Here is a 14598-nt window from a genome sequence, read left to right as displayed (position 1 = left end):
GGACATCATCCGGGGGAGGGATCAAGAAGCAATATAGAAGAAGGTAAGCCCCAAGAGACAACAATGAGGTTGTTCCTTGGGGAGTTTCTAACTGGATGGTTCCTGAGAGAGCAAGTTTGGAGCAGACATCATAGTAGATAGCTTTTCAAATCATATCGTAAGATCGGGAGTTGGACGTCCATCTAAGAAGATTACGCTCCATCCAGACGTGGTTACTAGTAGCACAAAAAGCAAGTTTTCTAGCAGAGTCACAAATGGTAGGACCCCTAAAAGTCATATCAATCTAAATCCAATCACTACTAAAAGGAAGGTCATATCTAGTGTAAGGATAGCAATTACGGAACACCCTCTTCCAAATGGAGTTAGAGAAAGGACAAGCAAACAATAGGTGATTGATGTCTTCGGTTCCATTCCAACAGAGACAACAACAAGGAGAAACCTATATGTGACGGTAGATAAGGAAGGACTGGATAGGAAGACATTCTGAGATGGCACGCCAAGTAGTGATACTGTGATGAAGAATGTGACCTTTGAACCAGATGATGTTGTACAAAGGAGCAAGGGGGCTAGATGATCGAATGTAATCCCAAAGCAAGGCAGAGGAGAAAGAAAAAGCAGGAGAGGGGAAGCCAAGTGATCTTTTCATCCTCTTCCACGGTGGCTAGGGGGAAGGTGAGGGAGAGAGAGCCAGATGTCAAGGGGAGGATGAAGAAGGGGGACACCAGGGGTCCCTAGAGATATTAGAGGAAACCCTAGCTGATTTATTCAGCCTAGAGGAATAGATGGTCTGGGACTAAAAATGGAGAGGAGAACACCTAAGGGATGCCAAGGATCAAACCAAAGAGAGGTCGAAGAGCCATTTTCAATTACATTAGTGGTGGCTCCAAGGGCTTGAGGTCTGAAGGAAAGGATATTGCGCCAAACCCAAGAGGAATCAGCAGTAGGAGAGACAGACCAACATAGTTGTCAAGGCATCACCAAGGCGATGACTTGGCATCCAGGCGGTTTGCCTGGGGCCTAGGCAACAGTCGCCTTGTTGCAAAAGTAAATATTTTTTATATTTTTTATTTCATTTACTTAATATATTATTCATAAATAAGCAAATACCCCCTATTTGAATCCAATAAAAATAGTTTAAAAATTAAATTCCAAAATGATAAAAAGTCAACCCCCCCAGTCCAAGAACAAAAATTGGATTTTAGTTATAGGGGCAATTTTCAACTTTTAAATGCTGGGGTTTTTCTCAATTATGAAAATTTTATAAATCCTATCGTGTTAAAATATTGATAAAAATCAAAAGTCCGGTAAAATAATCTTTTGTTTTGATATCCATAAAATTATTTTCATTCAGTTGATTTAACAGCATTTTCGCACTTTAAAATAGTTTGACCGGAGCTTAACTTTGTCATTACAATTCAGATTTAAGTAATTAAACTTGTTGGAAAACTGGTTTTATGTTATAACTAATACAAAAAGTCTCATGTAAAAATAAAATCATTTGACCAGTCAAACTTATTATTGAGCAAGAGCATTTATTTCTCTAAATGTTGGTTTTTTATAACTTAATATGACTTGGTGTTGATTTTTTATGATTTGATGTGGCTAAATATGGATTTTTAATGACTTGATGTGGCTTAATGTTGATTTTTTATGATATAAGGTATATATATATATATAGCTTACTAAATAATGTTAGAAAATAGGGAAAATAAAATATAACACTTGTTCGCCTTAAGGCGGCCGCCTTCTCGCTTAAGCACTTAGACAACTCTCCACCGCCTTGATTCACCTTGGCGCTGTGACAACTATGTAGACCAGAGAGTGTCATTCCTAAGAAGGGAGAAGTAGACCCAAGAAACTCAAATACAAACAAATATATGTTTCTTCCATAATAATTAAGCTCCTCCATTTCTCTCCTTAAGGAACCAGAGTAGTTGTGGGAGATTTCTTTCTATCTTGTATTCTTTGAGTATAAAGAAAAATAGAGACCTGCTGCATTCTTGATCATATTTGCAATCAAATGGCACTAGGATTATATTATTATATTTCTTTTTCTTTTCTTTTCTTTTTGTGTGTTTATTTGCTTTTTCCACTTGATGTACTAATCTTTACAATACAACCATTCTCTGAAATGAAATGTGTTGTTTACCGTAATATCATAATTATTCTCCAAGCTGTGAATTTATATTGAATCACATGAGATTGGTCTTTTGTTGGTTCAGGTTCTCGGTGATTTGGTTGAATCTTGCGTTGGTGCTGTTCTTCTTGACACTGGTTTTGACTTAAACCATGTTTGGAGACTAATGCTGTCCTTTGTGGACCCAATAATGAGTTTTTCAAGCCTGCAGTTTAATCCTGTCAGAGAGGTCCAGGAACTTTGCCAGCATTTTAACTGGGAATTGCAGTTTCGGAGTTCAGAGACCAGGGATGCTTTCGTAGTTGAAGCGCATGTCGTTGGAGAAGATTTACCTTCAAGTGGTAGTGCGAGAAATATCAACAAGGAAGCTGCTAAGAGAATGGCTGCAAAGCAACTATTATTGAAACTGACAGTAAAACTTTTACTCCACTATTTTGTTTCTCTGTTTAATATAGTTGATTTCCTTATTTCCAAGTATGCTTTCTCTATTTCTAGATGAACACGTGGTAGGCCTTAGGCAATACCTACAGATTTTTCTATCACCATTAAACGAGATATGCAACCCCCCAGCATAGCGTCTCTCCCCAAGCCCTTATCATTTCCAAGATCGGTAGTTCCATCCCCTCTGTCCAGTTCTGCTTCATATCCCATCGATACCTCTGCATAGGAGAGTAATCGATTAGCCCCTACCTGAAGGGATCTACAAATATGGTAGCTCTTGTCATTATCAATATTTTATAAGCAAGTAAGCTCTTATTATATCTATTAATAATAGAAAAGATTCCATACCATGTGCATGTTTTTATACTTTGTTATGGGATTATCGATATGTTATTAGAAAGTAAGCTCTTATATCTATTAATAATAGCAAAGACCCTACCATGCACAGGTTTGTTACATTGTTACGTGTAGAGAGAAAGAGAGAGGGAAGGGGGGGTGGGAGTTTCTGAAAGCCTATTCCGAAAGGATTCTGATTTATTTGAAGGAAAGACCTCCAAGAAGGCAGTGACCAATGACAATTTTAATCCCCACTAATCCTATACCAAATAATCCATCCAAACCCTTACCGTGGCTGAAGGCTGACAGAGGAGGTTTTCTCTCTTTCGAGTTCGAGTTAGAGAAAGTGAAAGATGTTGATAGAGGTTTCTCGTCTTCAACAGGAGAGGAGATGGAATACCAGAACTTCTCCTTACTGTTTCTGCTGCCTTTGCCAGAGCAAATCCTTCAAAAAGATCCATCTCTTGAGTTCCTCCCGGAAGAAGAAGACCTAGAAGGTGAAGCAGATATGGAAGGTGCTATTCTTGTTGATGGCATTTTGTCCTATTTACGGTCGGGATCTTCCAAATCGAGATCACACCAACTGGTCTCTTGTTCCCCTGCATCCTTGTGCAACTCGAACAGGGGGTTTCTCGGAGGGAAGAGAGATCATGTTCTCCTATGCAGAGACCTATTGTGTAGCCTCAGATCTCCCCCTCACATTAGCGTTTCTTCAATTTTCTCAACTCTGGTTCTGTCACATCCTTTCAACTATCATAATCTTCGTCACCTTCCAAATCCAGCAAGGGTGCTAAGAAAAGAAAAAGGACTTTGTGTACACAATAGGAGCAAACCAGAGGAGTAACAAGAAGATGCCACGAGAGAGAAAGAAAGTTAGAAGTTGAGCTAAGGATCCTCCATTTTGTATAGAAACCAGAAAGAAAAAAAAATGTTCGGAGTGTTTTGTGACCGATGTATCCCTTTAAGGCTTAAGGGAAAATCTTATAGGATTGGCTATGATGTATCGAGCTGAATGTTAGGCAGTTAAGAAGTGTCATATAAAGAAGCTATATGTAGCAAATATCACTAGGAAGGATAAAGTATGGAATGAACATATTAGAGCTGATTTGGGAGTTTCCACAATCAATGGGAAGCTCCGAGAAAGTCATTTGAGGTGGTATGGCCATGTCCAACCAATGGAGACTTGGGGATGCCCCAATAAGGAGTGATATGATCCTGATTGAAGGAGCTAAAAGATCTAGGGGTAGGCCTAAAGTTACCATAGGAGAAGTAATGAGGAATGACATGTAGTGTCTAGGTCATGTCTCAAGTATGACCTCAGATAGAGCCGATTGAAGGACAAGGATTCTTGCATCCAGTCCCATTTAGTTGAGATTTTCCTGACTTGTTGCAGGGCTTCTTTCCTTTTACTTTCATTTCTCCTATTTTGTTTCTGCACGGATCCATGTAGCCGACCGCATTAAGTTGGGATAAGGCTGAGTTTGTTGTTGTTAGTCATGAGGAACTCAACCATAATAGCAGGGCCCCCTTTCTTGTCCACTTCTCTCTATTGTGTAATATCTTATGGACTTTAATCAACAAGAGAGAAAAAAGAGAGAAATGCTAATGGGAAGTTCTTGCTCTCTGATGTTTTAGGCAATTTTTTTTTTTTTGGGTGTGTTGGGGGGGGGGGGGCGTTCATTCTCCCAAGCCCAAATTCCAAATTTAGCAATTGACTATCATTTTGTTTTAGTGGGATCTAAGCGTTATAACGTCTGCCTGGGTTTGCAGGGAGAGAGCAGAACAAGGTGGGATTTGCAGATGTAACTGGGCTCACAGAAGGATTGGGGTGCAGATTTGTAGGGGGGAGAGATGGGGTTTGTTCATGGGTTGTGTTGTTGCAGGAGGGGCAGTGGTTGTAAGAAGCGAAGGGGTGTTATGGGAAATAAAGGGAGGTAGGTTGGGATGCAGAAAGCAGGTTGAGACTAGGATTGATGTGGGAGATATCAGGGACATATGGGAGGTAGTGCGAGTTGTCAAGATAAGATGGGGCTTGCCTTACGGAGAGACAAACAAGGGCAGCAGCTTGTGGCAATAGAATCATGCAGAACTGAGATCTCTATATGGGCAGTGGCTGGTGGTGGTGGTGGTTTGAAGAGATTTACTGATGGTGGTGCAGGAGGTCGGCCCAAGATTCAAGAAGCAGTCATGAAACTATACCATGGCCACTGAGATGGAGAATCGGTTAGAATTCACCTGCTGCATGCGTTACAGGTAATCGAAACGGCTTTGAAGAGGTTGGTAGGTCGTTGGGTGGTTTAGGAGGCAATCAGGGATGATTTGCAGGTCGACAGTGAAGATTCGAAGGTCTCCATAAAAGTTGCAGGTCAGGCAGCTTGCTCCTTAGAGAATCAGCGATGGATACGAAGAAGATGGTCGAGTAGTGGGAGGCCAGTGAAATTATGGTTTTGTATAGAAGGGTAAAAATGTAAATTCATCCTACACCTAAGGATGAAGTTACCTCTTAACAGTGAACAGCTAACAGAGAGGGGCTGATTGTAACTATGTTTTTGAATTAGGGGAGGTCCGAAGCCTCCAAGACCCTGCAGTAGCGGGAGCCTTGTGCACTGGGTTGCACAACTTAGGGGAGTGGCTTGTAATTAAGGCCTAGTACAGTGGAGGTGTGTGTGTGTGTGTGTGGTTTATCATTCAGTGGATATTTGACTCGGATATCCAATTAAATAAATGGACTGAATATGAGTATGGTTTATCCTATGTTTGCGGCACAGAACCAGTGTTTGGATGTGGTCCGATCTATGTAGGGTCAATATAGTTTCATGTACTTGCATGCTAGATGTATCTGTGTGTTTTATTTATGTCAATTGTCACATTAAGGTATCCACCTTGTACCTCTTCCCAAGGTCTGTGGTAGACAATAAGTCGGGTTCAGTTGGAAGTCATGGGGCCATTTATTTTGGCCAGCTAATTCGTAGCAAAGATTCCAATTGGAGGATCCTGACCTTTCATATGTAGCTTATATCAAATAATTTAATCCCTTCGGCCCCACATCGATATCTCTTGAAGTGAGGCCCAAATTGTAATCCGAGAGGCCATTGGTGGAGAATGGAGATTAGTTCCTTAATGTTCACTTCAGATGTGCTTTTTTGGGCAACACAACTATCCAGGTTTGGTAGGAATGTTGTTCTGATCTATCTGGCTCAGGTTTTGATAGATATCTCCCACAGCCCATTCAAACCCCAAATCTAGTTCTACATCATTCATGGTCCTTAATATCCTTTTTCCATGTAATGATACATTTTTTTTTTTGTTAACTATGTTAAAGGGTGTAAATCGGTTCGGTATTGCTTTGGTTCAAGATGTAATGAATGTAAATCGAAACCTTTCAATTTTTCGAACCAAAATCAATTAGTAATTGGTTTGGATTAATCCGCTTCCTTTTACAACCTAATTTGCGGAACAACTCCATGACATATCACATAGAGGAATCAGCTTCAAAAAACCATGGAGCCCTGGATTTCATTGCCAGAACAAGCCAAGGAGAATCCCGGAGACATTTTACCTATTTATCGATCTACAGTCACTGCTAGCTGTTTGTTAGAAATTGAACCAAGTTAAAATTGTCACGTCCTCAAGCTAGGAAGCTTTGGGTCTTTTTTATTCTTGACCCTCTTGTATGAATCTAGATTTTCTTGTTCCCATACATGTCTGGTTATCAAGAGCTAGTTATGTTTTCCTTTGCAGAAACTAGGGTATCGGCAAAAAAATAAAACAGAGAAATTTTTGGAGGCAAATAGCAAACAGGAAGCCAAAATTATTGGGTACGATGAGTCTCCTATTAATGTGGTTGTTCCTGAGTGCATTGATCTTGATGCCTTGAAGATGCAAGATGCTCCCCCAGCTAGAAAGCATCTTAGCAAAACCAGGGAAGTTGGGATGGAAAGTAGCAAAACCAGGGAAAACAGTGGCTCTACGAAAAATTCACAATTCCCAGGTATTGTATAGTAACTGTTGTGATTTCTGACGTTTAGCTTGCAAGTCACACAATGCACTCAAAACACACAGCTGACTCCTATCTTCAAAGTCAGTTCTTACCAAGTTCTTGTTCTTGATTCATGCAGGAGTTCCATGCATAGGGTCTGCTAAATCCTATTTGTATGAGATGTGTACCATTAATTGTTGGAAAGCCCCTGCCTTCGAATGCTGCAACGAGGAAGGACCATCCCACCTGAAGAAGTGAGTTCATTTTCCCATGCTTGTGAAGATTTGTTGTAATTTTTTTCTTATAAACAACTTGATCTGGTTTTGGTATTCCTACAATGAATTGATCATCCTCCCTCTTGGCTCCTGCACATTTGTTTCATGCTTGTGATTCTTTTTGTCAGTAAGTGTTCAATCTGAATTTACTCAGGTTCACCTTCAAGGTAACTGTTGAAATGGAAGAAGCTTCAAGAACTGTTTTAGAGTGTTTTGGTGCACCACAGCCAGGCAAGAAAGCTGCAGCAGAGAATGCAGCAGAAGGGGCACTGTGGTACTTGAAGCATCAAGGCTACTTACCGAAGGACAATACAGAAGCCTCATCTAGTTAGGAAAAAAATAGGATCTCTGTACACATGGAATCTTGCCTGATAACTATTGTCCATATGGGGTGAAGGTTCCCTATTAAAGGGTTAACCCAAATTTATTCTGTAATTCTGGTCTGTGAATAGAGCTAACAATGTTATAACTATTTGTTTTGGGAATATATTAATAGTAACTAATTATGTTATTTATCACCAAAAAAAACTGATGGTGTTATAAGGGAAAATGCCTTACCCAATATGCTTGCTTTCAATTAAAAAACTATTTTTTGGATTAGTTTACTCTTCGATCCACCGATAAGGTGTAGGCCAAGAATTAGTATTGGTCAAGAACGATTCCAATCCGATTCCTCAAACCATGCTACTCACAGATTCGTAGAAAACCTTTTGTTTTGTTTTGTGTATTTTTTTTTTTTTTTTTTTTTTGGGTTATGTGGATAGGCAAAATTCTAAAACACTGATGATAGTTTTAGAGGAGAAAAGAAAATTGGAAAGGGCAAAACTAACAAACTAGCCTGCATTAAAGAAAGGCCAAAAGTTGGCTGGAGGGTGGCCCAACTATAAAAAATCTGAGATTATCAAAAGGTGTATAGACCTCAAAGGGGATGCTTTAATATACATGAAGGTTATGTCATTATATGGGAGGGTGAATGATGATTTTGAGGTTGAAATTTAACACGGGGCAGTTTAAAACAAGACTTACTAATTGAACTAGCATGTAACTGCTGCTGCTCACTTGTTAAACTGATAGTTGATATCACAAGGCTTGCCTATGAAGGCGAGGAAGCCAAAAAGCTATTTTTATGTATAAAGGAAAATTCCATTAATCAATATATTTAAGTACATACAAATTTTGTACATATATCAAAATCCTAGATTTACCATGTGTAACATGAGCTAATTGCTTAAACAAAAGCGCCACTTCGTTGGACTGTGTGAGGCAAAAATTAGTTGCTCTTATCAAATTTCTGCAAAATTAGATAGCGAATTCCACAGCCACAAATGGGTGCTTGAGTTTAAAACAAGTTATGCATGTGAGACCTAAGAAAATGGCAAGTATCGAACCCACCTGAGAGATCGGTGAGGTGTTCCCACTAAGAATACAGTAAGTACCAAGGGGTTTGAAAGATTGGTATGAGTACGCAAACTTTAGTCCCATATCACCTAGGGAGAGATTACTGTGTTAGTTAATAACCTCTAACCTCCTTAACATGCCACAACACATTTTAAAGTCTTGAGTCACTTGTGGTCAGAGAAGACAATATTGTGTAAGGTTAATGGGGCTGGGGCGTTTACAAATGATATCAAAGCAGATCCCAACAGCAGTGCAAACTTTAGTCCCACATCGTTTAGGGAGAGATTGTTGGGCTAGCTAATAACCTCTAGCCTCCTTAACATGGCACAATGCATTTTAAAGCTTTGGGGTGTTACAAAGCATCTCTTTTGAATCACACCAAATTTCTGCAATGTGCCAATTGAACTTGTCTGTGTACACCAATATTTTTTTGCCGGTTGTGTGCGAAGCCCAGGCTCACTAGGAGGTCTCAATTTCGAGTCTCTTGACTATTACCTTCTCTTGAGGTCTCGATTTTGAGTCTCTTGGCTATTACCTTCCCTTCCCCCCTTCTATAGTGTTCCCATCCAAAAAAATAAGCATGAGGGGCAAACACTAGAATATCAATTAGTGGGGCTAGGAAAAAAATCTAAATAAAAATTTCAGCGCCTTATATTCTTAATGACCGATAAGGGATTAAGATTAATATGAGAAGCAAAAAACTTGATTCCTGTGAGACCAAATGAAATAAGTCGAAATAATCAAGACGCTGAAACCCCATTGAAGATCACCTTGAGATAGATATCAGTAGAGTGGAAAAAAAAAAATGAAGAAGAAGAAGAAGTAAAAGATAAGGAGAAAAAGGACAAGCTAGAGAGGGAATCCCTTCTTAAACCCCAACGCCTAGCAGCACAAATGTGTTTAGAAAACTCACAAGAAAGAAACACATGCCATATGATTTCCTTGAGAATTACAAAAACCACAAGAGGCCTCAACATATATCCATTTATCGAGAATGTCATTGACTCATTACGTAAAAGCCTCTAAAAGAACAATTTAAATTTTGAGTGGAGTTTGAGTTTCCAATAGAATTGCCACCAAGAGTCAGGAGATGATTTGACACACCTATTTAAGATTCCACAGAGTTAGTAGCACCAATAAATGAATTTATTAGCAATTTCAAAGGTTAGAATTACTTGTTTTGACAAAACACCCACCATCGATCAACCTCGGATGAAGGGGTCAGAAATAAAATTTTAGTCACTACCGCAGAGGGGATACAAGAGGATAAAAGATTCATGTTCCATCTATCTCTAATTATAAAAGTCACTAACCCCAAAATAAGAATCATAATGGGTAAGAGAGGAATAACAAAGCCTGGAATAAAGAGAATATACAGGTGTCTCCAGAAAGATGAATTATAAAATTTCCCTATCTTAATCAAAGCCATCTTCTTTTAAAGTGGGAAGGATGTTTTCTATTGTAGTAAAAGTCTTCTTGGTGCACTTCTACGCTAGACTTGTACAAAAGAATAAGCAAGGGAGCACTAGGCTATTTCGATGGGGAACTCTCCAATTCCTAAGTCAGATCTCTAGCAACAGATAATTTCAATAGAATAGAAATTGTTTGAAATTTAAAAGTAACAGCAAGTGTATGGATCAGTGTAGCTAACGGGTCGAACACAAGGAGAGCAACTACTTTATTTTAAGCTTCTTTTAGTAATGCGGAAGTGTAACGATTGATATTGGTGATCTACTTCTAACCACCGCCCTCAAACACATGCATCTAAAAGTGTCCAAACTAACAAATTATGACTAAAAGTAGAAGTGATGACATAAAATAAAATAAAATAAATAAAAAAGGGACGAAGGCTAGAGAGAGGCACACAAGTAGGTTTCTCTACTTAGCCAGAGGGATGCACCACAAATAATGCAAGCTTTTCTACTTGACTAGAGAGTAATTCTTATAAGGGCTTCACTACTTAGCTTTAGGGAAAGGGAGGCAAAGTAAATAACTGAAAATAAACGCAATAAAAGGATGGTCCATAGCTAGAGAGGGGCAAAACCAACACATGCATCTAGCCAATGACCTTGGGGGAAAGGGAAAATAATAAGGTAAAGACTGAAATTAAAAACCTAAGTTAAGAAGGAAATGGTAGTCAGGAAAGAGAATGAAAGGGGGGAGAGAAGACTTATGAGAAGCCTATCTATCTGAACTTCAATACTTGAACTTGAAAACTTGATTGAGATTTGAAAAATTATCAGTACCAAAAATCAGATCTGAAATAAACCATCTGAAATTGTTAGTATTAGAGAAAACAAATTTGAAAGAAAAACTTGAACTCGAACAGAGATGCTTCAAAGCTTGGATCTTATCACCTAGATCTAAACCTTGAACTAGAGAATTAAATTACAATACGATAAACCATAAACATAAAAGACTTGCATTCATTAATTAAAACTCCATTACAAAAGTGTTTAACCAAAAAGTAAGAAGAACTAAAAAGAAACTAAACCTAGAGAAGAGAACTAGAGAAAAAGATAAAACCCTAAAAATAGAATTGTGCCTAAGAAGAGAGAAAAAGAGAGCACAAAAAATAATAACCAGTCGTGGTCTCCCCTTGAATGTTTTTTATTTATAGAGAAATAGGGAGAGAGACCAAAGATTGTGTTAAGTAGGAGAGAGAAAATCTTCCAAAAAAATATCCAAAAAATAGCAACCAAGACATTCGAACTTAAGACCTCCTGGTGAGGAAGGGATTTTGCACACCACAACTCACCAACTATGCTAGGTAGTTGTTGTTAACAAAAATGAATCTTCAATTACTCAAGGGGGTGGTCTATCGATCCTTGTTGGCATTTGAAATATTCTTTGTACACTTGGGACAACTGCAAACGAGCTGGTTCTGCATCTCGATTCAGTTCTAATCCATTATTCTTTTTCTGGCTCGAAAAGAATAATCACTTGTACGGATGACCAAACGGATTTGTACTTTTAATTGAGTATGTCTATCTTACTCAGAATTTCGTCATCTTCGCAACCATGAAAAGAAACAATACCTCTTTATGTGTAAAATTAGAGATATAGAGTCCGATATATCCTTAATGCCTTGAAAATATAAAACCTGCAAAAAGAGAGTAAAACCCAAGATAGCTCCATTCTAAATATGTAAAATGCATGTTTTACTACCCTAGATTTCACACATAAATGTACTCATCAAAATTCTCCCACACTTAGACTTTGTTAGTCCTCGAGTAAAACAAAAAGAAAAAGAATAAAAATAAAACTAACTCACTTTCGTAGGAATCACGGTTGCATTTAGCATGTACAACAAGCCTTTAAACCCCTAGGTCACCCCTAGTGGACAAATTGTGTCTCGTGGGTGTTTGTAGTGAATATACACCCAAAATTTAGAAGAAAACGAAATCTTAACCTTGACTAAAGGTAAGGGCCATACAAATCCGAAGCAAAGATAATTTCTCTTACACTTGATCTAGGAACCCCCACACTTGAATTTTTATTACCCCATATCAATTTTAGGCAAAAGCATGTTTCTTTAATTTGGAACTCACATTGTCTCTTCCAGAACATCATTATCTAAAAGCAAAATCACTTGTGAAATAATAGGAAACCCAAAACTAAGGCGTTGGAGTATTTTTTGACCAAAAATATTACCAAGGCATTGATGACATTTACACATACTCTCCTATTGTGTGTGTGTATGTGTGTTTTTTTTTTCTTTTCTTTTTTTTCCATAATAACTCTAACCTACTCCACTACTATTGGCCTAAATGACATGGTAGAGCAAACATCAGACAGCCAAGTTACTATGTAGCTTTGCTTTTTGCATATGCCCACATAGACAGTGATGCTAGAGTTCTTTAAGAAATTTATTTCCTAAGAGTTTCGATCAAGATACCACGTTTCCTGAGGCGCAATGCCCTGTTTAGTTCTAAAGAAATCAACTCTTACTTTTCATTTATGTCACTTTCACACTTCATTTGAAATTGTGTATTTGTCAATACATGCCAAAATAAAAAATAAAAAAGGTCTCAACTCCAAATCAAGAGTACAAAGTACCCACAAACTTACATATGGTCCAACACCGTAAAATAGGGGTTTCTTATTTTTCAAAAGAGAATCCCATCTCAAGACACATGCTTGTTTCTTTTTTCTCAATAGGGTTTTTATGTGTTCAAGATGGGTACCTTAATCAAAAATTCTTACATCATATATCAAGCAACTGAATAGTATGATCATTAACCAAAAGCTAAAGTAGAATTTCATCCTTAGCCAGCTCAAAAAACAAAAGAAAAACAAGTGAAGGAAAAAAAAATTTGATTTCCCTCCCCCACACTTAAGTTATGCAATGTCCTCAATGCAAGGAAAGAATTAAAAGTAAAGACAATGGGAGGTCATACCTGGGTAAAAGTCAGTCATCTGTGCAAAGAGGTTCATGGAGATCCATGACCTCTTCACTAGCAGCAGTAGGAAACTCGAGGAACAGTTTTAAACGCTGCTATTAACCTTCGAAATTACCCATATTCTTGGATTCAGAATCTCCACAGTCCCATGAGGATATACATTAAGGACAATGAATGGGCCATCCCATTGGGATCTAAGCTTATCAGGAAAAATGTGCAATCGAAAGTTGTACAATAAGACCTTATCACCAATTGTAAAAAATTTAGGCGAATGTGCTTATCATGGAAGACTTTGGTCTTTTCTTTGTAAATCCTAGAACTTTCATAGGCATCATCCCTAAGTTCCTCCAACTCATATAGTTGGAGCCTATGATGAATTCTCGTATCAAACAAATCAAAGTTGAGCTTCTTGATGGCCCAGCTTCAATTCAACTAGTAAGTAATAGGCTTTTGCATACACCAAACAGTAGGAAAACTTACCAAGGTCGGTCTTGAATGTAGTCCGATGGCCCCACAAGGCATCAATGAGCCTAAGGAACCAATCCTTACAGTTAGGATTAACAGTTTTCTCCAAAGTTTGTTTGATCTGCCTATTAGACACCTCCACTTTACCACTAGTTTAGGGGTGATAAGGGGTCGATAACTTATAGGTGATCACATACTTTTTCATTAAGGCCTAAAAAAAAAATGATTACAAAAATGAGTACCCCTATCATTAATTATTGCACGTGGTGGCACCAAAGCAAGAAAAAATGTTCTCTTTGAGAAACTGGACCACCACTTTGTGGTCGTTAGATTTACAAAGTGTGGCCTCTATCCATTTAAAAACATAATCAATGGCCAAAAGTATGTACAAATTCCCAAAGGACTTAGGGAATGGACCCATAAAATCGATGGCCCATATATAAAAGATCTCAACTACCAAAATAGGGTTGAAAAGCATCATGTTTCTCTTATTGATATAGTCAAAAGACTGACAGGTAGGACAAGCCTTACAAAAATCAAAAGCATCTCTAAAAAAAGTGGGCCAATAAAATTAGCATTGGAGAACCTTTACAGCAGTCTTCTTAGGTCCAAAATGTCCACCACATGTATGATCATGACAAAAAGATAAGAGTGAGTGTTGCTCATAATCAGGCACATACACAATGTCTGATAATTTGGTCAGAACAAACTTTAAAAAGATAAGAATTCTCCCAAAAGAAATGCTTAACTTGGTAAAGAAAACGATACCTATCTTAGGTGGACCAATGATTCGAAGTCACACCTGAAACTAAGAAGTTGACAATATCAGTAAACCACAGTTCACTGGACACTGCAAGTAACTATTCATCTGAAAAATTCTCATTGACTGGAGAATTGATAGTCAAGGAATTAGGAAGCCAGGATAAATGGTCTGCAACTAAGTTTTTAACTCCTTTCTTATCCCTAATTTTCAAATCAAACTCATGCAAAAGTAAAGCCCATCTAATGAGATGAGCTTTGCATCTTTCTTCTAAACTAGGTATCTAAGAGTAGAATGATCAGTGTACACCACCACTGGTGATCTAACTGAGTAAGACCGAAACTTTTCTAGCGCAAACATAATAGCTAAGAATTCCTTTCCAGTGGTTGTATAGTTGAGTTATG

General features: G+C 38.2%; 1 protein-coding gene across 1 annotated transcript in view; it reads left to right on the top strand.

Annotated features, from left to right (window-relative positions):
* LOC122071630 (endoribonuclease Dicer homolog 4) overlaps positions 1–7730 on the top strand; it is a 130743-nt gene extending 123013 nt beyond the window's left edge. The window contains exons 22-25 of the mRNA XM_042636010.1: positions 2223–2549; positions 6656–6905; positions 7033–7147; positions 7323–7730. Of these exons, the coding sequence (XP_042491944.1) occupies positions 2223–2549; positions 6656–6905; positions 7033–7147; positions 7323–7500 (870 nt within the window). The 3' untranslated portion in view covers positions 7501–7730. The remainder of the gene's footprint in view (positions 1–2222; positions 2550–6655; positions 6906–7032; positions 7148–7322) is intronic.
* Positions 7731–14598: the final 6868 nt, after the last annotated feature.

This window comes from Macadamia integrifolia, unplaced genomic scaffold (genome assembly GCF_013358625.1).
Source record: "Macadamia integrifolia cultivar HAES 741 unplaced genomic scaffold, SCU_Mint_v3 scaffold_38A, whole genome shotgun sequence".
Lineage (NCBI taxonomy): Eukaryota > Viridiplantae > Streptophyta > Magnoliopsida > Proteales > Proteaceae > Macadamia > Macadamia integrifolia.
The sequence above is the reverse complement of the archived record's forward strand: the minus strand, read 5'-3'. Positions and strand labels throughout refer to the sequence as shown.